General features: G+C 41.4%; 1 protein-coding gene across 7 annotated transcripts in view; it reads left to right on the top strand.

The window, feature by feature from the left end:
- AQP4 (aquaporin 4) overlaps positions 1-27,156 on the top strand; it is a 72,349-nt gene that overhangs the window by 34,854 nt on the left and 10,339 nt on the right. The window contains exon 1 of one of the 7 annotated variants that reach the window (XM_059040047.2): positions 24,035-24,115. The exons of 1 other annotated variant lie outside the window; for it this stretch is intronic. In XM_059040047.2, the coding sequence (XP_058896030.1) occupies positions 24,084-24,115 (32 nt within the window). In that variant the 5' untranslated portion in view covers positions 24,035-24,083. Of the gene's footprint in view, positions 1-24,034; positions 24,366-24,566; positions 24,641-25,044; positions 25,115-26,308; positions 26,876-27,156 lie in introns of those variants that run through there. 5 more of the 7 variants (XM_059040049.2, XM_059040048.2, XM_067014825.1 and 2 more) reach the window with 5 other exon arrangements.

The following is a 27,156-nucleotide window of genomic DNA, read 5'->3' on the forward strand; positions in this document are numbered from 1 at the left end:
CCCAGGAGTACTTTCAGATTTTAAGTCCTCAAAGACTTAAAAGATGCAAGGGCGATACTCTCCATCACCTCCCTATTCAAGGGCTACTGTCATCTAAACCAAAGGATAGCTGGCCAGACATGGTGTCTTTGCTGCATCAGATCAGCACCACCTCTGACATCTGCTTTGTGGATTTTGATCTAGGGAAAGCGTTCTTCTCTTTCAATAGAAAAGATCAAACACAGATCACCTTCACACAGAAGAGAGAATTTTCACCTTCTTGCTCCAAGGCTATGTTAATTCTGTTGTCTTTTGTTGGAGCGTGCTCCACAGACACCTTGATTACCTTGACATTCTGCAAATCATCACATTGGCTCACTCTACTGATAACATCAGGTTAATTTGCCCTGTAGAACAGGAAATGGCAAGTTCCCCAGATGTCCTAGAAAGATACATGTGTGCAACAGAGTGGGAGGTAAAACCCTTGAAATGTTAAGAGTCTCCCACATTAGTAAAGGTTTTGGAGGTATGGGAGATGTGGGGCGTTGCCTCTATGGAAATGACAAGTTGTTGTACCTTGCATCTCCCACCACTAAGAAGAAGGCTGAGTTCATGGTGTACCTCCTTGGATTTTAGAGGCAGCAAATACTGTACTTGGGGATACTGCTGATCCATGTTGGGAGACACTCAGGGGACTGCCAGTTCAGGGGCGGCTCAGACCAAGAGAGGACCCGGAAGCAAGCCCAGGCTAGGGTGAAAGCTTCTCTGTCACTTGGCAACATGATCCAGCATGTCTGATAGTACCAGATGTGCCTACGATGGATAACGATGCTATAGAGAATTTCTGGCAAGTCACAACAGAAGAGCTGCAACACATGCCTCTTGGGTTCTGGAGCAAATCCATGCCTTCAGCAGTTTAAGACTACTCTCCTTTTGGAAAATAGTTGTTGGCACCTAAGAAAAAGTACCTGACCATGGGATACCTATGGAACTCCAGTAACTGGAGCTTCCTATTAAGAATGGAGTGTTATCAGATCCACAAAGTTATATGGTCAGATATGCGCAGCAGCGATCCAATATACAGCAGAAATGTTTTATTTATAATCAGGCCTGGCAGTTCTAGAAGGTGTGAGCAAAACACATAAATAGGTGGTAAATAAGCGGCTTATATTCCCATGCCACCTGCCTCTACTGCATGGATGTTTCTCCATCAACTCACACCTATGGTCTGAAGGTGACCAACTGATGGAAGAAATAACCTGGGCCTGGTTCACAGCTGGCTTAATGTGATATGTTGTTTTCACAAAAATAGACAGCAGCCCCATTATAGCCCCTCGGGGTGGTTCTTAAGGACAGTGGCAAAAGTAATCTCCTGCTGATGAGAAAGCGATAAGAAAATATATTTGGTCAACCACTTTGCATGGAAGGAGGAGCCTGAGAGGTAGACATGCAAGGGTCTCTAGGTGGAGACCAGTAGTATCAATAGCTCCGCTCTGTTCAAGAAAAGGCCTGAAAAAAAAATGAGGTTGAGGGCTTCCCTGGTGGCGCAGTGGTTGGTAGTCCGCCTGCCGATGCAGGGGACACGGGTTCGTGCCCCGGTCCGGGAAGATCCCACGTGCCACGGAGCAGCTGGGCCGGTGAGCCATGGCCGCTGAGCCTGCGCGTCCGAAGCCTGTGCCCCGCAACGGGAGAGGCCACAACAGTGAGAGGCCCGCGTACCGCAAAAGGAAAAAAAAAAAAAAAATGAGGTTGAAAGAATGAGGAAAATGAGACCTACAGAGAAGACATGTGGACATATGAGAAAGGCACAAACAGTGCATGAAGATCTTTGTGTCTAAGGATCATCCATCCCAAGGGAATCACTCAACAATCACGTCGGCAGAAGGGCTATGAGTTTGCCTCTCAGCTTTGCCTCCTCGGTGTTGGTACAGCGGGTGCACACGCAGAGGGACCGTGAGAGCAGGGATGGAGGCATTGCATGGGTTCCATAGCGTGACTCCCTGTCACCAACACAGATCGAGCTCCTTCCACTGCTGAAGGCCCTCTCTGCTTGCAGCAAAGACTAGGCAGCTACTTGCCATCCACTGATTCCATTGGACCTGTTCCACTCTGGAGGGAGCAGCAGTTTGTTGTCCTACTGGAATCTATATCTGTTCCAAATGTAGGTTTGCCCTTCGTGTCAGGACGCTCAGAAAGACTGATCTACCAACAGGTGTCCCACCCAACACTGCCTGCCTCCAATCAAGAGATTCCGTTTTTGGCAAATGAAGTATGACGGTGGGTACACAACCATGGAATCCACTAGACTGACCGTGTATTGCTTTCCCCAGAAGTAGCCAACAAAAGATGGAATGGCCTGTTAGAGACTCAGCTAAGGCACCGGCTTGCGAAATACACCTGTCTAAGTAGGGTCCTCGTCCTTCAGGATACAGCATATATACTGAAAGATAGAGCTGTGTCCCAATAATTGGAATACGAGGCTGTTTCTTTCTTCATTACTCACAGCGAATGACTTGCAGAATTTGTGCTTCCCATTCCTGGAAACTTAGACCGCTGGGTTTGATTTACTGGTTCCCGGAGAGGAAATTTTCAGCAAGGAGAAATTATAAAGTCCCGTTAAGTTTCTGAATACTTTGGACTCCTCTGCCACTGGGGGTGGAGGAGGGGGGCACGGGGGGAAAAGCAAAGAAAAGAGTCCCTTTACTGGCGAGGGGATTTGACTCTGATTCCATAAGAAACTAGAGATGCTACTGCCCAATAGGGACAGGAAGGAGGAAGTCTAGAACCCAATGGACTCTTGGAAGGTCTCTTAGTGCTTTCACACCCAGGGAGAACAGAAAAGCAATGGCAGCAATCACAGTCCTCTGAGCAAAAAGCAACTAAATGTCTCACATCCCGGAAGGATGCCAATCTGGGTGGTGACACCAGACAAGTAACCCAAACAAGGACAAGTGCTGGCTGAGGATCAGGAGATTTAGAATGGGGAATTGAGGAGGGAGGTGATGAATATCTATTGTGATTTTGGAAAAGAGCTGTACTAGAAGGGAGCCTTCTTTTTTATTCTCTTAGAAATTTTGGTTTTGTAGGAGACACTCTGTGTGATTAAATTTATAACTCCTCTCTTGGGGAGAAAGTGAGGACAATAGATTTCTGACAGGTTCCCCCGGGTCTCTCAGTATGGTCATTAGAGTTACCTTCTTAGAACATAAACACCATTCTCTTGTCTAAACCTTGCTGATGGCAGGAGACACAACAAATGAACTGGGCTTATAGTAAAATACTATGCAAGCTCCACAAATCACACTTTTGAGGAATATTCATGGAATGAAAATATGCTCATGACAAAGGAGAGGGGCAAATCATAAATGAGTCTGTACAGCAGGGTTTCACTTGTTAAATACTGTATGTATGTTTTCAAATGTGTATTTCTGGGGTAATGTTTTTGAAATAAGAGTCCGATCCTTTTTCCTTGCATTTCTGTGTCTGGGACCTGTCCGCATTCAGGGGCTGGGGCTGTTCATCTAGGATGAGACCTGTTCTCACAGAAAGAAGAAATGCAAAGAGGAGGAGAAATACAAAGGCAATATTCAGCTTTTGGTTATTGAAGCAGAATTTTTGAAATAGTCTTGAAATCTACTCTTTACCAAGACAAGAATTGACTTTTGGAAGTTCTTTTAGCTCCCAACCAAGCTCTAAATATAAGAAACCATATTGATGACCAGATCACAGAATTGCATCGCTATGAACAAAAACTCAGGGTCAAAGAGAGAGCAGTGGTTCTTGAACTACTTTGTGAACTCGAACCCTTTCACAATCCTTTAAAATTATTGGGGACCCTAATCATTTCTATTTTAACTCCTGATAGATATTTGTTTATGTGGGTTATATCTATTGACAGTTACCATATGCCATAGACTGAATGCTTGTGTTCCCCCCAAATTCATATGCTAACACCTAATTTCCAATGTGATGGCATTTGGAATAAAGTCATTGAGAGGTAATTAGGGTTAGATTAGGTCATGAGGGTAGAGCTCTCATGATGAGATTAACGCCCTTATAAAAAGGGAATAAGACATGAGAACTTTCTCTCTGTCTTGTAAGTATACAGCAAGAAGATGGCCATCTGCAAACCAGGAAGAGAGTTCTCACCAGACACTGCCACCTTGATCTTGGACTTCCAGACTCTAGAACTGTGGGAAATATATGTCTATTGTTTAAGACTCTGATAATGTGTTATAGTAGCCCAAGCTTAGATACCATATTAGAAATTAAAACTGAGAAAATTTTAAAATATTTATTTATTAATGCACCTAAGATAAAAATAACTCCACCGCATTGTCAGCTACATAGTTTTATGAAAAAATCCTTTTCCAACTTCAAAAGAATGAATAAGAAGAGTGGCATTATTTTTATTTTGGCAAATCTATTTAATGTTTGGCTTAATGGAAGACAGCTGGATTCTCCTATCTGTTTCCAATCTGTTGTGGTATTATTGTTTGGGTTAAAATATAGGAAAACAAATCCAGCCTAACACAGATATGTATCTGGCAGAAGAAGTATTTTAATAGCCTTTTCAGATAATTGTGGTATTCTTTGATACTATGCCAAAACTCAACAATTAATACTTTCTTAAATGCTAGTTACAACTTGGAATCTGAAACCATATCAGTGAACATTCATACTGCTACATTAGAGTTCATTCATTTATCTTGAACTCCAAGTGAATCTTTAACTCATGCATGATTTTAAACATTATGCATTGATCATTTGGAGAATATTAGTTCACTGAGTTATGTAGATTTTCCTAATGCTTATATACTTCATTAAATCACCATCATCACAAATCTCATCAGAAAAATGTTGAAGTATTGGGAAGCTGTCAACTTCATATGGTGGTGGATACACATTTTCTAAACTTCTACTTTTGGGTTGAAAGCTCAAATTTTGTTCTTGTCAACAAATACTTCCAATTGTTTTCCTTGAAATGACAGGCTCACTTCATTCATTTTTGAGAAAATGTCCACCAAAAATGCAAGTCTGACTACTCAGAGTTTGTCTTTCAGTTGTTCTTTCAAGTAAAAATGGTGTTCCATGAAAAAAATTGCTAATTCAGCTCACAACTCAAACAATTACATAAGCGCATTTCCTCAAAATACCCAATGTGTTTCAACATAAATTAGAAGTACTTTATTTGTACTTCCTAGTTAGCCACACAGAAAATTCAAAAGATATGTAATCAAAAGTTAAGATTTTATATATATATTGCTTTATCAAGGACTTTCCTGAATGAAATTAGCAGGTTACTTTTGTTTTAATTTCTTCTTTGTCTCTTGAGGGTGTGTGTGTGTGTGTGTGTGTGTGTGTGTGTGTGATGGATACTGTATAGCACAAGGAACTATATTCAATATTCTGTGATAAACAACAATAGAAAAGAATATGAAAAAGAATATATATATGAATAAGAGTCACTTCGCTGTACAGCAGAAATTAACATTGTAAATCAACTATACTTCAATAATTTTTTTTTTAGAAAAAAAGGAGTAAATGAAGGTAAGGTTTTAAAAAAAAAAAGAAAGAAAGCAAAGAAACCAGATGAATCAGGGGCATCTTGCAGTCAGTGGTAAGGAGTAAATCAGAACAGCCCCTCTGCCCCTGAGGTCAGGGTCACTACCAGAAGGGTACAAGGACTTGCTTCATACACTCACTTGTGACCTTGGAAAGGGGAGGGGAAAGGAGCAGAAATCTGGAAGCCTGAGCATTTAACTAGAGTCTAGCTCATCCAAACGAAACTATTTAAACTAGCCTTGATAGAGGCTGAAACTCAGAAAAGATTGAGTATTGAAACAGAAAGTATTTTTAAGACTGAGATATAACTCATGATTGAGCAAAGTCCCCCTACTAGCCATCAGGATAGGACCTCCAAAGGGACTATAGAATCCGCTATAGAAAGCAGTCATTGAATAAATCAAAAAACTAAAAAGAAGTATGTTCACTGTTACCAGGGGTTAACTCTGGGTGGTGGAATTATGGATGGCTTTATTGTCTTTTCAGGCTTATTTGAATGCTGTTGGTTTTTTATAATAAAGAATCATTATTTTAATAATCAGAAAATAGGGGGTGATGTCATATTACCTGACAGATATTGTTCACATTTCTGAGCCTGGTGGAAAAACACCCTCCTTCTACCCTGCTTTACCTCCTCATCTTCCTCTCCACCCACTGCACCTCATTGCCAAGCGACTCCCTGGGCCTCACTGGCCAAGTTTCCTCAGGGTTCTGAAAATTTCTAGCAATATATGCATACTTAATCTTAAATGGAGAAGCAGACCTCTACAGCAAAGGGTAGGTCAAAGCTCATACAACATTTGTATTACCACCCCAAATATCTTTACATAAAAGAATATCAGTAGTCACTTTCAAAAATTCACGATGTTAGCTAATCGAAACAATAAAATTACCTCATAATAATTTTTAAAAATTTAGCAACTTCTTAGAGCTGCATCATTTAATAAGTAGCCACTTAGCCACATGTTGGCTACTGGGTACCTGAAATGGGGCTGGTAAAACTGAGAAATTGATTTTTCAATTTTATTTCATTTTAATTAGTTTCAAATAAAAACTTAATTCAGTTATTGGAAAATTTTAAAGTATGTTTGTGCATCTATTCTTTCGAATGTAAGTATTATGATACCTGAACACCAGTCAAGTACAGTCCTCCCTCAGTATCTGCCGGGAATTGGTTCCAGGACCCTCTGTGGACACCAAAATCCATGGATGCTCAAGTCCCATAGCTAGACCTCCATATCCATGGTTTCACGTCTGGAAATTCAACCAACCCAGGATCGTGTAGTACTGTATGATTTTATTGAAAAACATTCATGTATAAGTGGACGTGGGCAGTTCACACCTGTGCTGTTCAAGGGTCAACTGTATTTCCAATGAAGATTTAGCTTCCAAATGGAAAGAGACTGTAAGGGTACAATACTTACAAAATTTAAACACTTAGTAAGAAAAAATGTAAAGTGTTTCATTACTAATTTTTTATATTGATTTCTTATTGCAGTGATAGTATTTACATATATTGGATTCAATAAAATACAGTATTATAATTAAGTTTACCTGTTGGTTTTTACTTTTTTTATTGTAGTTACTAGAAATGTTTAATTATATATGGCTGACATTATATTTCTACTGGACAGTGCCAACTTCAAGCTTGTTGAGGTATAATTAGACATAAAATAATTTTGTTTACTTTTGACTGTTACTATAGGTCTATTTAAAAATTCTTCCATATCTCAACTGGAAATATTATTCTTTTTCTCAAAAGCTGCTTCTTTTAAGTGTTATAATCTCCAAGCTACCTAAGCAGCTACCTGTAGTGTGTGAGAAGATTAATACTTATGATGAGTATGATTACATTATTGCAATGTTGTTGCTAGGACATTTCTTTAAACCTAGAAAGTTCTGCCTTTCTTTCCAAGCCAGGCTAGTGGAAAATGGCTCCAGACATTGGGTACTTTTGTATAAAGCTAACAGTAGTTTTGTTTTCTATTTGTCATTATGACTCAATCCTCTTTGTCTTGGCTTTGTGGTGAAGGGTTGAACAATTAAAATTTCCAAGGTCCCCTTTTTAACTCTCAACAAAGCCCTAGCAAATGCTTCTGTGTCTTATTCACAGCAATGGTTTTTGCCTTTCAATGAAAAAGTAAAACTGGGAATAGTTTTCAGAGCTTTCAGAACTTTTTCCATTGATATGCAAACACTCCTCTGGTGCCTCTGAAAATTCTGAGAAATTGTTGGGTTTTGGCGATGTTTCCAGAAAACCTGGCATTCTTCTCCTGCTCATGGCTGGTTTAAGTCCTTCTCTTTCCAAGTACATTCAAGCAAAGTCAGCAGTTGAGATTGTCTCTTGCAGGGCAAACTCCCAACTTGAACACTGAACAAAAGGGTAACTTTTTCATTCCAAATTTGGGATTGTGACCAGTAAACCTCGCAACCTTACCTTGGCACTTCTCTCCAAATGCAACTTAGCTTCTCACATGCACCTTCTCCTTAACCCTGTCCATGAACTGCCTTGTAGGCAGCATTTGCAATGACTAGGCACAAACCCCAACAAGTCACTCATATGTTATAAAGATAATGACAAATACTGGCTTGGGTTTCTTGGATTCTCTAATGCAGCCATCCTAACTTGTCTAAAAATTCTTCATCCATAATTTTCAGCATGCCACCCAGCCCATGCTCTCTATTCCAAAGTATCAGTGTAAAATGAAGCCACCCATCTTTTCTGTCTTCATTTCCTCAACAGCAGTAGCCTGAATAGGTAAACCAAGCAAGTGATTGCCAAGCATTCGATTAACACATCACCAGACTATGATCTGATATAGAATCAATGTAGATATGTCCTCCTTATTTACTGTCTATAATATACAACCTTGCTTCTGTTATGCCATCATATAATAATAATTTGAAAGGTGATGTTATTCACTGTTCTGCATGTATTTATCGCAACTCAAGAGCAGGAATCATGTCTGGTTTTCCTTTCATGGGTCATAGTTTAAGTCCAGTGGATACTTATTTAATGACTGTCGCTTAAGAAACAGTTAACCTAACAGCTCCTAGCATGTTGGGGAAACAAACAGGGCCAATTCATGCTCAGGTAGAAAATAAGAAGATCTCATCTGGGGTGGAGCGAAAAGTGGCTAATGCATATGGAAGAAAAGCAAGAAAAAACTAAGAAGGGATAAGCTGTCTTCTATTAGATGCCCTGCAACATTTTGATTTAGTAAATCATCTTCAATCTCTATATTCGCCGAGTATCAGATACTTAAACATCATAACAAAACCCTAATTAAAATGTTGAAGAACAATTCTGTTATAAAATATAGTTAAAAACACAACTCTCTCCATTTATCAATAAATCTCTCTGGAACTCTATTTCACCTTCTGAAAAGTGAGGGAATTAGACTAGATATCCAGATTCCAGTGGTTCTATAAATCTGAGCCATGGACCTTTAATTACTGCAGTCCTAAAGAAAGCTTTGCAAGCCTGTGACCCAAAATAAAATGAAAAGACCAGTACTGTACTAATTTTTTTTTTTTTTTTTTTTTTTTGTGCTAGGCGGGCCTCTCACTGTTGTGGCCTCTCCCGTTGCGGAGCACAGGCTCCGGACGCGCAGGCTCAGCAGCCACGGCTCACGGGCCCAGCCGCTCTGCGGCATGTGGGATCTTCCCGGACCAGGGCACGATCCCGTGTCCCCTCCATCGGCAGGCGGATTCTCAACCACTGCACCACCAGGGAAGCCCCTGTACTAATTCTTAACAACAAAATTGGCGTATATGGGTAATAATGATTTTCTTGAAAATGCAAACATTTTTTAAAAAACCAAATGGCAGAAAAGATCAAAATACAAGACAACTTTTAGCCCTTAGGCTATGGCTACGGTTCACACTCAGACACTGAGGGCTCAGTCACAGTACTGGGCACAAACTATGTGTTCAAGAAATTTTTTCTCTATGATTGTGTAAATATACCCCAGAGCACTCTCTGAAAGCCAAGGTAGCAGTTCTGGAAAACTGCTGACCAATTAGCACACCTTCTGGATATTATGTGAACAAGGAGAAAGTGGCATCACCTACATGAGCCTGGTTGACCTTGCCTGTGTTCAGGGAACTCTCTCCTCCCGGACCCTTCCTCCTTACCATCCCATCCTCCCCAGTTCTCCATTCCATGCCATGCTGGTCAAGAAATATTTTTCAGAGCATCTCTCATATACGTTTATGGGCTCCGGGATACGGCTTTACTAGGGGTTCAAACTTGAGGCTGTAACTAAAGTTGCAGTATGAACAGCAACATTCCTGGATACAGATTTTAAATTGTAGTAAATTTAAGAGTTCAAAGTATTTTAAAACTATCATTTGCAAGACAAAACTTATTATCTGGAAACTAACCATACAGCACAGTGGATTTCCCTTTTATTTCACATACACACACACACACACACACACACACACACACACACACACAGAGCTTTCCATATTAAGCTAAACTTTCCAGACAGGAGGACTAAGAGAGATGAGCAGAGGCTATACCAATGATCAGTGTTGTGTTCTGTGAAACACAGTGAACTTAGTATTTATCACTAGGAGAAAAATACATTTCTCTTACAGTTGTGAGATTATCCATGGACATATAACACATTAATTAGAAAACAATTTAAACTGGGAAATAAGATTTTGAGCCGGTGACTACATATGTAAAAAATGAAAATTCTTTAAAAGCCATTTGATGAATTCTTACAATCTTCCAAGCAATAAAATTGACCAAGGAATCAGTGCAATCACATTAGTACCAATATTGGGGAAAGAATCTCCTTGGTTAAATCATAAATTCACTTAAGTTTTAATCTGCCACACATCTCCTGTTTAGAAAGCCATCTTGGGGTTGTTTCTACCATATGGCACAGAACAGTCTAGAGGGTCAGGGGATCCTGGGTAGAAGAGGCAGAGAGAGCTAGCCATAGCAGCAAACTGCTTTAAATTGGCTTTTCTGTTACAAAGCAAATGGAGTGATATGTCAGTTTGCAAAGAAATAAAATGAAAAATTGCTTTCGAAGGCCTCAGAATGGACCCTGCTTTGAGGCATTGGAAAATATTGATTTCAGTCATTGAAAGCAAGTTTTGCGGTGCATGAACAATCAGCTTCACAGACAATTCTGCCTACACAGCCCTCTGACTTTCACGGTATCTGAATTAAGATTGTTCCACATCCACAAACAAGCAAACAAGCCAGGTGGGCTCAAATCTGTGTCTTTTTTTCTACATGCCTCTAAACCTAAGTCTAAAAGTTAGTTATGACAAATGTCAATTAAGATCTTCCACACACGATAGCAAATTTCTTCCCTGATGCGGCCACGTTACCAGATCTTAATCAAATGAAAGATGAACCCGATCCAGACTGGATTTTTTTTTTTTCACCTCGTTACAGACAGCCACAGCTCTCAACCACAGCACAGGTAGCCAAATTATTTGTTTGAAAATCTATCTTCTCAATTCTAAGTAATGAGATTAAATCCTCATTATTCTTCTATCAGTCAGAGTCTAAATCCAAACGAAACAAAAAAATACCAAGCTTAATTTCACATCCCTAAAGATAGGAAGGGTGTGGGGTGATCATCTTGATTATAACCCACTTCCAAACAAGACCACATCTAAAATATTCCAAAACAGCTAAAATGATACATTCAATTGTTTAATGACCTTCAGAGAAAATCACTATACTCTATTTCAGGTGTTCATTCTGGAATTGTCAAATTATCATATCCCTCATACTGAAATCCCATTCCTCTTCAGTGTAAGTTGAAGCAATTGGACACAAATTTCTGGAATCTTCATCAAGCCCTGGAATCACCTTGCCCTTCCATTCTCCCCAGCTTGCTAATGTTCTTGCGGTCACAGGACTCCTGCCAAGTTCAGAAATGATTTAGACTTAAGAACAGAAAATGTCATATAGTAAGAACTAGAAAAAAAAAAAAAAAAAGTTAGTGATAATGATGATGACAGTTAGCCCGGGTGGCATGGCAGACACATTGGTGCTGCTCTCACCAAACACTGGATTTTGTTTTTAAGCAGTCACTGTGCGAAGCTTGATATAAGCCCCTCCATTCCCTTTTCCTGTTCCTTCCGCTGACTGTGATCATTGCTAAAGAAATTTATAGAACTTTACTGACCTTTCTACAAATTCATGCTAACTTCTACTGCATTCCTAGCTAACCAAAACCTTATTGTTTATCTCATGGGCCTTCCCTAGCACACTTCCTAAACAAACATCCAAATTTTTGCTATCTTCCATCTTTTCCACCTGAAGTCTCTTCTCCCACATGATTGATTTTCCTACTATTCATTGATTTTCCTACTATTGATCTTCAGGAATAGATTTTCCTACTATTTTATGTACACCAGCGCCTTGCAAAACACCTGAAAGATAGAGGTTATTCAATATATATGTATCTGATTGAAACCCAAAACAATATTTAGTGGAGTTTCTTCACAAACTTCTACTTCCTTTTTTCTAAAGAATTAGGGAAAATCTTAGCCAAATGCAGTTGTAAGGGACAATTTTCTGTGTTCATTCCATTCAGGGCCCTTTCTGTCATCCTGTTTCCACGACTGTTGCTGTTGTTCTGTGTCCTACATTACCCTGTCCCAACTGGATCTGTATCAAAATGGTCACAGTGGTGACTTCTATGACTCTTGTCTTGGTGCGAATCGCACATAACACTCCATGTCTTGGTCTTAAGTTGACAAGTTCCCAACTTGATGGTGAAATTTGCAGTACACATTCCCTTTGAACTGATGCTCCTGTTTCCTGGGGATCGCTTCTCTCTCCTTGGCTCAGTTCTCTGACTCGGGGGTAATCAAGGCCACTCCTGATAGTGGCATGACTGGGTCCCCCTTATTCTTCCCAGTCACAGCGCCACACTGTCCCATGGGGAGTGTCACATGCACGAGTGTGGACACCCCAGTCCAAGCTCCATACACACGCACCTGTAACAGCTGTTCGTTGGCCACAGCTGGGACCAAGATTGTGCATATCAGCTGTGGGATCGGGGGGGGGAGCAGGGGAGGGATGCCAAAGAAGAGGCCAGTCCAGGCCCCGAGAACCGAGGATTCCAGAGTCCCAGTCATGGGGCGTGTGGTCTACAGGGGCTCTAAGTACCAGAGGAGGACAATGCACTCAGAGTTGAGGCAGAGCCTTCTAAAGCAGGGGTCCAGGGCAGGGCCCCACTACCAGGGTCTGAGGACAGAACTGCTGCCACTTCAGTCGTTCTCTGATCTGCATAACAGTTTCTGAAGGACGGTAGAGCCCGAGCTTTTCATTTGAAAAACACCATCATTTATCCCGAAGTAATTAATTCTGTAATGATTTCTGTGCTGCTCTATCAAACATTCCTTAATCTCTGTGGCCTGAAGGGCCCACCATTTTTTATCACCATCAATTGAGATACACACAAATCTTCATTTTCCTCTTCTTTTCATTTCATCTTGACAGAAGGCATTTCCTCCTTAAGTCCTCTCTTCTTTACCTCCTTTATCAAAAAGAGGGTCATTCCTCACGATGGAAACAGCACATACACACTGATGGTGTGCAAGATGGCTTGAGGTAGTACATGGAATAGACTTTTCTGAAAATTATATGCTGAATTTAATATGCATTATAAAAATCTAACCAGAGTATCAGACTGATGGTATTGTTGCATAGACTGACGCTGAGTAAACATCTGAGTTGACTTTAAATACAGTTGACCCTTGAACAACTCGGGGATTAGGGGTGACCACCCTCCGAGTAGTTGAAAATCAATGGGCGTATAACTTATAGTTGACCCTCAGGATCCGCGGTTCCACATCTGTGGATTCAAGCAACCTCGGATCATGTAGTGTTATAGTATTTACTATTGAAAAAAGTCCGTATATGTGGAGCTATACATTTCAAGCCCACATTGTTCAAGGGTCAACTATATACATATATATTTATATATTTATATTTATAAAATCGTAAAGAGTTGACTTAGATATGAAAAAAATGGTGAAGGTGGAACAGAAATGATAGAAGTTTGAGAAACTGATAACAACAAACCTGGAGAATGCTGTCATTGGAAAGGGAAGGGGGTGTTTCTAGAAGGGGGTATATTGTGGTGCTCATGACCTGTGGCTTTGGGGTCATGGAGACCTGAGTTTGAGACTCTGCAGTTCTACTTGTGAGCTGCATGACCTTGGGCACTTTTCTTATTTTGTGTTTAATTGTGAGATGGAATAATAATCGGAGCTTCATCATCTGGATGCCACACAGATTAAATGAGCCGTCTCGTGCCAAGCACTTAGCACCAATCCTGGCACATATGATGATGTACGAGTGGTCAGCGGGGTCAGGTGCCACAGAGGAAGGTAAGGGCTGGGGCATTTCCTCTAGAATCACACAACAGAGAAAGCCTGAGTACGGGAAGAGAGCATTTACAGGAAGTGATAGGGAGAGAAACTAGGCTATAGCCAGTACCAAAGGATAGAACATGAGAAAAGAGACAATAAATGGAGGTAATTTTTAATGGATATTTGGCTCTACAGGGGAAAGTAGATTTACTGGTAGGTCATTGGGGTTGAGGGGCGATTTATTTTGGTGAGCTCTTTTCCCAATAGAAAGAGGTAATATTAAGTAGAGAATTAAGATACAGAATATGAGGATAATTGGTTAGAGCTATGAGTCTCAAAGAGTGGTCTCCATACCCCTAGGGGGTCCCTGAGATATTTCAGGGGGTCTGGGCGATCATGGCTGTTTTCCTAATCCTAGTGAGATGTTACTTGCCTTTTTTTACTGTATGACATTTGTATTGTCAGCACAAAAGCCATGGTGGGTAAAATTGCTGGCACCTTGGCAGGAATCAAGGCATCAAGACTGTCTTAGCAGGGGTGTCCTCACCATCACATGCAGTACAGTCAGTGTCAGTTCTACTTAAGAATGTCTTTGATGTAGCAAAAATTACTAATTTTATTAAATCTTGACACTGAGTGGAGGTCTTTGTAATGTTCTCTGTGACAAAAGGAGCAGTATACATAAAGTACTTCTGCTACAGACAGAGTGTGATGGCTATCTTCAGCACTGATGGATTCATAAGCTGAACCAGCCCCTTTGTTCATGGAATACCATTCTTCCTTTAAAGAATGCCTGACAAACTACGGCTATTCAAATTGAGTGATTGGCTGACATTTTCTTGGAAATGAGCAAATGAGCCCGTCACTTCCAGAAAAACTGACAATATTTGTTGCCAATAATAATATTTGAGCTTTCAAAAAAATTATCATTTTGGAAAATTTGTGTCTGCCATCGTGAGGTTGACAGCTCTCAAAACTTTAATACTTTTCTGATGTGATTGGTGGTGGCACTGATGAATATGATATTTTTGATATTATAAAATAAAATATGCCAACATTTGGAAGATCCACATAAGTCAATGAATGAACAGATTCCAAATGACCACACATAATGTTCAAAATGATGCCTTATTAGAAGACTACTTCAAAGTAAAAAATAGATGAATAGATTTTAAAGTAACAAGGTATGAAAATTCATTAATATGCCTTCAGCATCTACATTGACACTAACCTTTAAAAAAACAACTGCTTATTGAATTTTGGTGTACTATCAAAGAAAAATATCCACAATTATCTGAAAAAGTTATTAAAATAGACATTTCTTTTCCAGCTCCATATATGTGTGTGGCAGGATTCTCTTCCCATACTTCAACCAGACAATCATTTCACAACAGCTCGTATGGAGAAGCAGAAAGGGGAATCAGCTGTCTTCTGTTAACCCAGACATTAAAGAGAATTGCAAAAACATAAAACAATGCTACTCTTCTCACTAATCTTTTTGTTTTGAAGAATATAAATATATTTCTTTTTCTTTGAAAATTCAATTTAGTTGACATATGCTGGGTTTATTATTGTCATTTTTAAGTAAATTAAAACAATTTTTAAATTCTCTGTTTCAGTTCCTCATACGGTAAGGGTCAATACCCACAGTTGACATAAACAAAATGCGTATTGGGGGGTTCAGTAATTTTTCAACTGTAAAGTCTGATCGACAAGATCGGATCAGAGGATGGTACTAGGAAGCAGAAATGGGAGGGGTGCAGAACACGACTGAAGGAAGCCCTCCAAGACACTGGAGGGATCCTATTCCCATAGGAGACAGGTAAGGTGGAGAGAATTCGCAGATGCAAGGCATTTTTAGGTTTGGTCAAGGGAATTCAAAGGATTTCCCATCTGAAGGCTTGTTTTCACTGTGATGCAAGGGTTGAGGTCATAGCTGGAAAGAGAGGGGAAAGAGCAGGAAGGTAAGGAATTCGAGGGACCCATGGAACAGCCCTGGGGCACCAGAGAACACCTGGCCAGAGCATGAGGAGGGAAGACTGAGCAGCACAGGGTCCCAGGGTGGGTTTGCACTGCTGAACCAGGGAAAGCCCTGAGCTCAATACCCTGCCAAAGCTACTCCACAAGGGCAGTCACATACTACCAGCCAGCTGGATTTACGGTAGTTAGTTAATTTCTTATCCATTTAATATTACAACCATACATAAATAGAACAGAATCTCAAAACGCTGTAGGTCCACCACCACCATTTTAACAGTTATCATGTTTTGCCATAGGTAACGTAGACTGACTGTTTAAGCTAACTTATTTCTAGATACTTCAAAATGTCCTAAAATATTTGATCAGTTGCTTAGTTCACTCTTGACATTCTGATTTTATAAACACACAGTTTTTAAATTCTGCTTCCAATGTTGATCTTGAAATGTAACTCTAGAAAATTAGACAGTTGACAATCTTGCTGTCTTATTTTAGCTTTATACAGACAACAGCAATTTTACTGGGGAAAAATTGTTAAATGGATTCATTTTTCACTTTCTCTTTTAAAAGGTATTATATGGCCTGTTGACTCAGTGTGTTACATAGTGAGGCTCTGATGCAACTAAAAAAATCAAAGCTCAGCTTTCTTGTAGAAGTGAACAAGTTCCAAGGGTTAAAGTGAAATCTTCAGGACCCAAATTCTAGGACTGGATCATGTCCTCAACTATGTAATTTTTTATGATATTAAGTGATTATATTTATTAGAACATTTAATGCAAAATTTAAAAACAGGACAGTAATGACAAAAGAAATTAATAAAAAGTATAAATGATACACAAGACTATTACTACTATAAATTAGAAAACCACAAGTATATTTGAAACATGAGTGTTTCAAACACAATAGTGCTCTTAGAAACTATGAGTGTTCTAAGAGCACTATTCAATACAACACATGCCAATTATACAGATGTGAAGATCACTTATTTTACAAGTAAAAGACCACTTCATGCATAATCTGGTGTAAACCATTTGGTCTCTGGTGTTCTAGGCACCAAGAGTCTTGTTTTACTAGCAACTATTGAGCACCTGCCAAGATTCTGTACCATGGATGCTACAGGAGTACAAGTAACTATGACATGGTCTCAGTCCTGAAAAAGCAAGCATTGTAAGATATCCATTGGCTGACAACTAGCCACAGAAGCTCAGAACCTGTGTAATTTTGACAGGTAACTAAGCTTTAGAACTTCAGTCTCACCAACTATGGAGACACTTGTTCTCCTTTCACCAAAATTAAATGTTCATTGGATTACACAACACTCTGGGGCATTTGAGGAGCTATATACCCATGTTGGGCTGCAGGCAGGCCTAGTGATCGCAGCTGAGGTCAAGGTATTGAGAACATCACAAGTTCTGACACAAACAATCTCTGTCTCTGACGTCCCATGAGCCATATGGTACCACAACTTTTCTACTCAAAATGTTGTGCAGAATGAGAAGGGTAGTATGAAGTTTGCATACTTATTTTGTGAGGTCTTCAATGTGATCTGCTATTGAAGGGTATAATAATGTTGGTATTACCAGGACATCATAGAGCTCTTCCATTTACTCAATAAGCTCTCATTTTTTAAATGGAATTATTAGCAATAATAATAACAATGAAGAATTGTATTGCTCTTGAAAGTTTATAAAGTGATTTTTGTATGTCCCCTTGGGTGATTATAAAGACTTGTACACAGAAAAGTTTCACAACAAAACTATGAACTAAACATTGAGTATGTCTATAAAACTGTTTAGCCCTTGTTACAATGCTCTGTTGTACTAATCCCTCTCAGATAGCAGTGGGAATCATAGTTCATTATGTCAGTGTGTTCCTGGTTCACTGAACTGTTCTTTTAAAAGTCCCTCCAATTAGAAATGAAAATGTTATTTAAAAAAATATTGGGCTGGCCAAAAAGTGCCTTCGGTTTTTAAGTAAAAATAAAAGACACATTTTTCATTTTCATTAAGAACCTTATGGAACCACGTATTCACCCTTTTGTTCCATTACCTTCTGCCATTTTTCAGGCAGCTTTGTAATTCCATCTTTCCAAAACTTTTTATCTTTTTGAGCAAAGAACTGCTCCAAATGCCTTTTACAGTCTTCCAGGGAATGAGAGACAGATGATTCTGGACGAATAGGATTTCTAGGTGACACTGAGGTGTAAGTTTACTTTGGAAATTATAAATTTGTAAAATTATCCATCCTCAATGGTACTACTTTTTCCAGCAGAACTCAGTGGCCTGAGTGGACATGTGAGAGCCATAAATGTCATTTATAATCATCCCCAACAAGCTAATGAGGAGATGTCATAAGGCAGTTTCTTACTTTTTAAATAAAATCTGCTGAGACCTTTTGGATTAATCCATAAGACAGAGGTTTTTTTAAAATGTTACTTCTGACTTAAACTCTGAAATATGGTCTTGGAATTATCTATGTCCATATGAAGTTTATAAAATTTTATCATTAATGTTAATACTTTGCAATTATCTAGCTCTTTATTTTAAATGACTGTTTCAAGGTTTGGCATAGATAAATTTCTTGACTTATAACTGAATGTCTTTTTATCACAAGCATCAATATCATCATTATTTACATTTAGCAATTATGTTGGCAAAGCACTTCTGCTAGTATCCCCTTATTTGAGCCTCATTCACTTATGTATTTATTCCACAATGTTTTTCAGTCTTTAAAATGTGTGTTGGATCTATACTAGGTGCTGGGGATACAGCAATTAATTACTAAATCTAATTAATTACTATGATTATTGAGAGTGTTCTCTGCTCCTATTTCCATTACAGACTAGTGATGCAGTTACACAAGTAAACAGATGATTCCAGTATGCTGGGAACAATCCTATGATGGCATTTGGGGAATTCCCAAGTGGAATTCCCATGCAAGCACACATGAGATGGTTCAAAACCAGAACAAGGTCAGGAGGGCATCTGGCCTTAGCACAACTTTACAAAAAGAGAGGACAGAGAAAATGCTCTGTTTCATTTCACAGATGAAGAACCAGGGTTCAGAAAAATCCAGTGGCTTACAGCCAATAAGAATTATGTGATAGAGCTAAGACTGCCAACTCTTACCCCTTTTCCCTCCATTGCACAATGGGTATCATCACCAAAATCATTACTGTCCCTTCATCATCATTATCATCACTGTAAGAAATTTAATAGAACATATATAGCCCACGACCTCAGTTCATATCCAAAAAGAGAGAGTAAACTAGCATCAAAACACTGGCGAATGATACAGAAACATTACCTAGTAATAACTGTAGAGTATCACATAGGTTCACAGGTTGCTATGGGTATTTCATGGGACTAGAGCCCAGCTAGTTTGCGAAGGGCAGGCTTCTTGGAGGAGATAAATGTTGAGGAATGCTCAAAGAAGAATCAGAGAATCGTGTGGCAAAGAGAGAAGGGAAAGGGATTGAAGATGGAAGAATCACTTTAGGTGGCTCCCTAGAGGGGCTGACAAGATGTAGTCACAGTGTGGTTCCCCGCCACAGGCACACAGGCCAAGGGTAGCCAGAGAGAAGAATATTCAAGTATGGTGAAACCATCAATGAGGCTTGACACTTCTAAGAGGTCCTGTGAATTTCTTCACAGGTAGATTTCTCTGATTGTAGGAGTAAAGGAAATACAGAAGTTAAAGAGAAGGATGTATGATCATTTAGGAAAGAAGCAAGAGAAAGTTTTGTCTGAATTATGAGAAGGGTCATCTGAGAAAAGTCTTAAAGAACTAGACCGTTGAGAGTCTATCACATTTTTTTTTATGGTCACAGATTATGACCCTTTCTTCTCCTTTCTTAGAATATGTTCATTTTCTAAGAAAAGGCAGCATTTCTTTTAACTGCCTAGTTTTTCGGTCTACTCCTCCTGTCATAGTTTCCTTACACACAGAATTTTAAGCATTTTGCTCTTTCCTTGAAACTGGGACTATTTTTCTTAGTCTATTAAAAACATAAGGATTCCAAGCCTTTCTGTATAAGTGATAATAATTGCCAGAATGTTGATTTGGCTTTTAATATGTTCAAATTTAATTTAAATTTTGGAACAATTACTACTACAGACTACGCTTTACAGATTATCGACCATTCCAAACATTTCAGTCCAACCCATTAGATCCCAAAGTCCTTTGCTTCCCAGAAAACAGAGTTTTGACTGTGGATGTCTGAGCAGCCTTTAAAACACCCAACCAAACTCCGAACTGTCATAGTAGCTGGGTAGGAGATAAGGGGTAAGAAAAGTATCCAGTCATCCAACCACATTTCTGCTTTTTTGTACAAGCTTCGGATGAAATACAGTCACTCAATACGGTCCTTCTGTTTTTCTTTGCCTCCCTCCCTTTCTCTCTGCCCATTGGCCTAGAGAGGGGAACCCTAAACCTTTTGGAACCCTGCCAGCAGGACCAAAAGAATCTCTTGACTATTTTCCCAGGGAATTCCTGCCTTAAATGTCAGCAGAGTACAACTTGCCAGCCAAAGCAGAATCCGCCTGGCTCTGAATCAAGAGAACTGTGCCTGCTATAACCAAACGGGAAAACCTGGCCCCATGGGGAAAGGGGACAGGGGCAGCGATCAAGTGAAAGGGTCCACGTCCATTGCCAAGACCCATGTTTTGTCGGGTTCACCTCACTGAGGAAAGGAAGCTAAGTCAGACTTTTTTTGGTTCCTTGCTGCTTTTTGATTGTTATTTTTATTGTTCTCTTTTGGTGGTGAACCATATCTCCAGCAACCACTCTGAGTTACTATAACAGTGAGACAACACTCCTTTGAAAAGGGAACAAATCTCCACTGAAGCCCTTTGTTGTCGTGCTGGTGGCTACCTGCTGCTGCTCTTGTTGTTTTGTTTATTTGTTTGTTTTTAATGAACATAATGATATATAAGTGCTCTGGGGGAGGCTCCATATCACTGAGATTCATGAAAAGCAAGATAAGATTTGTGAGATGCAGCTGAGTCTGTCCCTGCCAGCCTGGAGATACTTCCTTTCTGGTCCTGAGGTACTGCTGGCATTTTTAGTGCGTTTGAGTCAGTCTTCAACCTCCAAACACATGAAGGAACACTAAAAGTTCTGAGCGCCAGGATAGGAAAAGGGGTCTACAGATATACATCAGCTCCCAAGGATATAACAATGTGATATAGTAGATGAAAAATTAGGAGCAAAGTGCATCAATCACTCGTTTTTGCCCAGTACTCGTAATTTTCATTTACCCTTCTTTCATTTTTCTCATATGTTACTGACCTACAACTTCACAAAGCTATTCAACTAAAAACTCACAAGCTTGCCTGACATACAAGAATGATTGTAAATCAATGTGCCATGTCACTATCCTTTTCCTAAAGATCAGAGCACTATATAGTAAGAAAGTCAAGAAGATTTCATCAATAAATTGTTATTCCATCTTTAAATGAATTTAGACCCTTGCAAGATTACCAATGGGAAAAAAAAAATTTAGATCCCAAATCTCATTTGGCTCTAGGCCTAGGCCAGTTCAAAAACAGGTCAACTTAGAAGCTATTACTTATATTCGCCAGAGAAGCTATTACTTATATTCACCAGGACTCCCTGCCTCATACTTTTTCTACCATCACAAGTGCATGATAGCTGATATCTTCCATTATCATATGCTGCATGCATTGCCACAGACAATCCTATTGGAAGTTTCTGTCCTTAGTTTAAAGAAAAGCCAGGGAAGTAGGTGGTTATTGCACAAGACTCAACGTGTCACCGGAAGACCAATAAGACCATCTCAAATATAAAAAGGATAATAAGGAACACCTAATAAGAAAAACTACCGCCAGTAGGTGAAGGGTTAATCCCTGGTCAATTTTGAACCTCTCTGCTGAGAGTACTAATAAGTGTGAGTTTGTGCCAATTAGGGTGGCCCTTCCCTGGATGGGAACAGCCATCCCTTAGGAACTGGACTGTCAGCCCATTCTACCAGGGCAGTGATCAGCCAGCAAGAAGAAAGGGAAAGGGTCTGAGAAACTGTGGTAACCAAGTCCTGCTGGCACTTTGCAAAATGGTGCCGGGAACTGCCAAGGCCATGGAGTGAATGCTAATGAGTTGAGCACAACTTACAAAGAGTGGACCTGAAAAATGTCCCCCCAGTGACCGGCAGCTGTAGGGAGTGCCCCTTTTGGTAGGTTCCTGTGGATGGGACCACAGGCCTCATTCTTGAGGGCAAACCTAAGCCTTGCAACATTGTTCCTTGGGTTCAAAGACCTCACAAACACTTCTGACTCAATGTCAAAGTTTTCAAATTTAAAAAAAAAATTGTTTGCACCTTTACAAAAAAAATCTCATTCTAAAATCTGAATGGTAAACAGCTTTAAGAATCAACATGAAATACTTTAAGTGTTCTTTGTGGATTCCCATAAATTCCTCCCTTCACCTCTCATCAGAGTTTGTTCTGACTTTCAGGGAGCATATTTTAAAAAGTCTGAAACCCCTGATGGCCAGCCATCAGTGTGCAGCCACATTCTTAAGGATGTAAATTCAATCTTTGTTATCTGAGAATGCTTGAAACAGGATTAAAGAGCTCCTCTGCAATTCACACTCAAAATTGTAATTCCTCTCTCTCATGAGCACTTTTCAAGCATTCCCAATTCTCAAGTACCCAAAGGAAACAAGAAAACAAAAAATTGTAACTATGATGTGAAAACATAACCGTTTTCTTCTTCTCTGTCCTGTATTTCTTTCTTGCCACACCTCATTCTGAATAAAACTCCTATGTGAAATGCGATGGTAGGCGGAGAGGCAGGGCAGGGAGAGGGAGGGTCCCATAGGTAGATGTGAGTTATTATCACAGATCTAGTTGTTGGATTGAGTGGTGGTTCATGGATGTTCATTATATACCTTAAAAGTAATCAATTAATTAATGAATTAATCCCTGGTGGGGGAGTGCATGAGACTCTGTGGCGCTCCCAATGCAGGGGGCCCGGGGTCCGATCCCTGGTCAGGGAACTAGATCCCACATGCATACTGCAACTAAGAGTTCGCATGCCACAACTAAGGAGGCTGCGAACCGCAACTAAGGGGCACACGTGCCACAAATAAGGAGCCCGCCTGCCGCAACTAAGACCTGGTGCAACCAAATAAATTTTTTTAAGTAATTAATTACCTATTATAAAATAAAAGAGGGCCATACATGTACTAGTGATGACAGAGTGTCATACACCAAGGATTAGGATTATTCCAATTCTAGGTACCTGAGGTCCATTTAAAGAAAAAAAAAATTAATGAGATGGTGACACAGGCACTAATTCTTAGACCTTCCAGAGTTCACCAAACTCCTCAGTCGAGGATGCCTTCATGGGCACACACCTATGCACTTAGAAGGGTCCCACACTTTGTTTCATGTCCTGCTGTTGTGAACTTGAAATTCTTATAGTTCTTCAACAAGGAGTCTTGCATTCATTTGGCACTGGATCCCACAAAAGATGTAGTCAGTCCTGTCCCTCGGTTTCTAGATATTAAATTTACCTACAGTTCCCAATAATTTTGTGCCCACCCAACCCTATATATTTAAAATTTGCCACTTCTCACCCAACAATTGTTAACATAACAGTCAGGTGAGCCTCTACAGCAGCCTTATTTACTGTTATCCAAATCAGTGCTGCACAGGCTACAGGAGACCTGCAGTTATCTGCTGTGCTTAAAAAGCTGCTTCTCAGAACAAAAACTGCACATAGAACCCACTGGATATTTCGCCACTCAAAAACAAATGCACCTCATCCGAAATCTCAATTCATCTCAACTGCTGGATAATGCAAATCCGTGCTGTAATAGTTGCCCAATTTCAACTATACGTGTAACCAAAAAAAAAAAAAAAAAGACAAATTGTCAGCAATTCTCTGTGGTGGGAGGAACTCAAATAAAGATTTAGGGAAATCCTCATTTTCAAGGGTCAGCAGCTAAAGAAACATTAATGTGAGCCAGCGTTTCGTGTTCCTGAAATGCCCTGTGTCTACAGCAAACAGGTAGAAAAGTCATTTCAAGTTCAAATATAACTTAGTGATTGCCACATGGTGCAGAATCTTTCCACCCCTAAAACTCCACAAACCCAATCAGACAAGTGGCCGTAATCTGACTCCCAGTGCACTGGGAGCCCAGACGCAGGCAATGAGCGCTGCCCTCTAGCCAAAGGAGGCATGAGTGACAGACCTGCAGCCAGGCAGTGGGGGTAAGTCCTTCTTTGCCTTAAGGGAACAATGCTCTGACGAAAGATGAAACTCGGACTCTTTCATTACAGATACGTGTGCCTTCTCAGGCAGAATCTAGAAGGAAACTCTCGGGCAGGTGGGTGGTTCTTTCAGGGCTGGGTACCGGGCATATTCAGAGGCAGAGAGAGGGCAGAAGAAAGGGGATGCTTTGGAGCAAAATCCTCCAGATACTGGAGACCTGTGAAAGCACAAGAAAATGACCCTATGGAGGTAAATCTATCTGCAGTATTTTTCATCAGAAAAATTACTCACCCATGGCCTCAGCTGTCCAGAAGTGGCTCAGGCTGGGCGTTCAGCTAGAAAGTAATGTGTCCGGCTCTATACAACCCGGTCACATCAACAAACCCCCTTTGTTCTGGGGCGAAAGAAGCAAAACAAATGGTGATGATGCATTTCCAGGGAGTGTGAACAGGGAAGGGAACATTGACAATAGATAATTAAGAGGGGCTGTGAGAGAGCTGGGGTGAGCGCTTGTCAAGCCAGAGGTATGTATGTGCTGCCAGGGGACTTTGGGGTTCACAGCCGACTGACGTTGGTCACTCTGCCCTGGAAAGCGATCAGCGTTTTGCGCGTTTTCAAAGAAAGCTAAAGGCGTGCTTAAGGAGTCTATCTGTTTGGGGGGTTGGGGGGTTGGGTTTTTATTTCTCTGGCTGATAAAAGCTTGAAGTTGAAAGAGCAACTGAGCTTCTCAGATTAGGTCTCTGGAGAGGGAGGCAAATGCACAGAGAATGCTCAGGGAAGGTGAGGGAGAGGGTGCAGCAGGAAGGCGGCTTGTACACAGGGCCCTGCCTCTCCCAGATCCCTGTGCTGAGAATGGGACCCGCCGCATCCTGCCCACCTGGATGCCTTAGCTTCCTGCCTTGTCCTCTTCCTTTTTCGCACTAAATCCGGCCACAGAGGACCATCGCCTGACATAGCACCTTGCCCTTTGCCATCTCGGCTACAGCCGTGGGCCACTGGTGAGTTCAGAAGCCAGCCTCCTACCTTCTTTTTCAATTTGTGAGTTTCTCCCCCTTTGGGATACTTGTCATTTCTCCCCCCAGGGCACCCTTGCTGCCCTGCTCCAAGGGCTGTTTTTGTCTCTTTATTTTCTCTTCCTCTAGGGAGTGTGATGTCATTGTCCTCCCAGCTGGGGTTTTTCGTAATTACATGATTCACTTAGAGGAGTTCACTGGGGCAAGGGACCGCTGGGGACAGGGCTGGCTGGTCCCCTTCTGGAGCCACCTGGGCTTGGGCAGAAAATGGGTTTTTCTTTACAACTCTGAAGCAAATCCCCTTGTCAGACCAGGGGCTGAGCCGAGATCCTAAAGGTCAGGGCGGCATTCCTCTGGTCCTTGTTGGTACAGCATGTCTCCATTGCCCAGCCAGCCGGGACCCGGGCTCCTGGGGACTGGAAGTGACTGGGGGCGAGGCGGGGGGGCGGGAGTGAGGGGAAGGGCCCGTGCTCCGTAGCCGTCAGAGGGAAAGCTGCAATAATTCTAATCTGTTAAAATACCTGGCTTTCTTGTCTAACCCTTTTCACAGTCCCCTGGGATGAGAGTCTCCGCTAAAGGCTCTCCACGCTCTTCCCCTCCCGCACTATCACAGACGAAGGATAAGGGCAAATGTCTTGAATAATGGGGTAACTGGGGCCATTGCCTCCCAAGGGGAATCCTAGCCATTTCTTGCCATTAATATCCTCAACCCCCACCCCTCCTCAACTCTAAAGATACAAAGACATTAAGAGGAAGAAAGGGTCTTCCATCCCAAAGGCTGCCTTGCTGCCCTACCCATCCTCCCCCCTCCCCCCCAGCCCACAGGCGCGCAATCTCTCCCCCACGCCCCCTCCCCGCCCCAGGAAGAGGCACCAGCAGAATTTAGAGAAAGCCGTCAGGAAGTCACTAGAGAAAAACCGCTCTCCGGAGCCTCCTGCCTTGAGGACCATGGTCTCCCTGGCCACACTCTCCTTGCCCACCTGCCTGCTGCAGCTCTGCCCAAGTCGCTGTCCCCCGCACTTGGCGGGCAGGGTGCCTGGGGCGCCGCTGGTACACACTGGCCTCCAGGATCCCCTTTGGGAGGTTTTATCTGAGAGGTAAACGTCAAGGGGTGGAGAGTCAGGCTCAAGAGAGGATGGTCCCTCAACCCTGCAAAAGTACGCGGAGGCCAGGACGCACTTTCCCGGTTGAGGTGCCTGCGCCTGGTACCCAGCGGGCGGGGCCGCTGCGTCTGTGCACCTGGCGCTGCCTGGAGCCCGCCCCGCCCAGGAGGCCGGTCCCCGCCCTCGGAGAGGCGCTCCGGCTGCCCTGGGGCCTGCGGTTGACACGGCTCCGCGCCACCGTCGGGCCCGGGCGGGCTCCCGGACTCCTCCCGCTGGCCGGGGAGAGCATGGCAGTGTCCGCTTCCCAGTCCCGGGTCCCAGCCCCGGCCCCGCCTGTCCCCTCCGCCCCTGTCAGTCACCACGAGTTCCCCTCCCGCCAAACAAGATTCACCTTCTCCAAAGACAGCCTTCCAGCCTTCCAGCCCTCCTGGCTTCCTAGCAGGACTCGCCTCCATCCAGAGTCTCCAACGGGGGAGAGAAGGGACAGTCAGCTCTGCAAATCCATTTCCAGAATGCCATTTGAACCATAAAGGACAAAACTGGAAAAGACCTCCCTTTTTTATGGCTGTAGGTTCCAAATAGAAATGACATGTAAAAAGTGCCTTGAAACGTAAAAACTTGCTCTGAGGGAATTGACTACAAGGTAAATATATACTTTATTCTTAATTCTTTAAGGAACTTGATTTAGACATTTTCCTTTCGAGGGACAATTCAGATAATTTTCCGGGGAAACTGGATGATCTTTGGATATTAACTCAAAGGAGATTAGAATAACAATCTCAATTGAATAACATAACAATATTTCTGTTAGAATAACCGTAACAGTAACTACTTAATTATCTCCTTCAGAGCTAATTAAGTAATTAAGGAGATTTTCCAGGAGCATTCTTTCTCTGTATGCAAATAACTTTTGGCCAGGTGGCC

Source organism: Kogia breviceps, chromosome 15 (assembly GCF_026419965.1).
Source record: "Kogia breviceps isolate mKogBre1 chromosome 15, mKogBre1 haplotype 1, whole genome shotgun sequence".
NCBI classification, from domain to species: Eukaryota; Metazoa; Chordata; class Mammalia; order Artiodactyla; family Physeteridae; genus Kogia; species Kogia breviceps.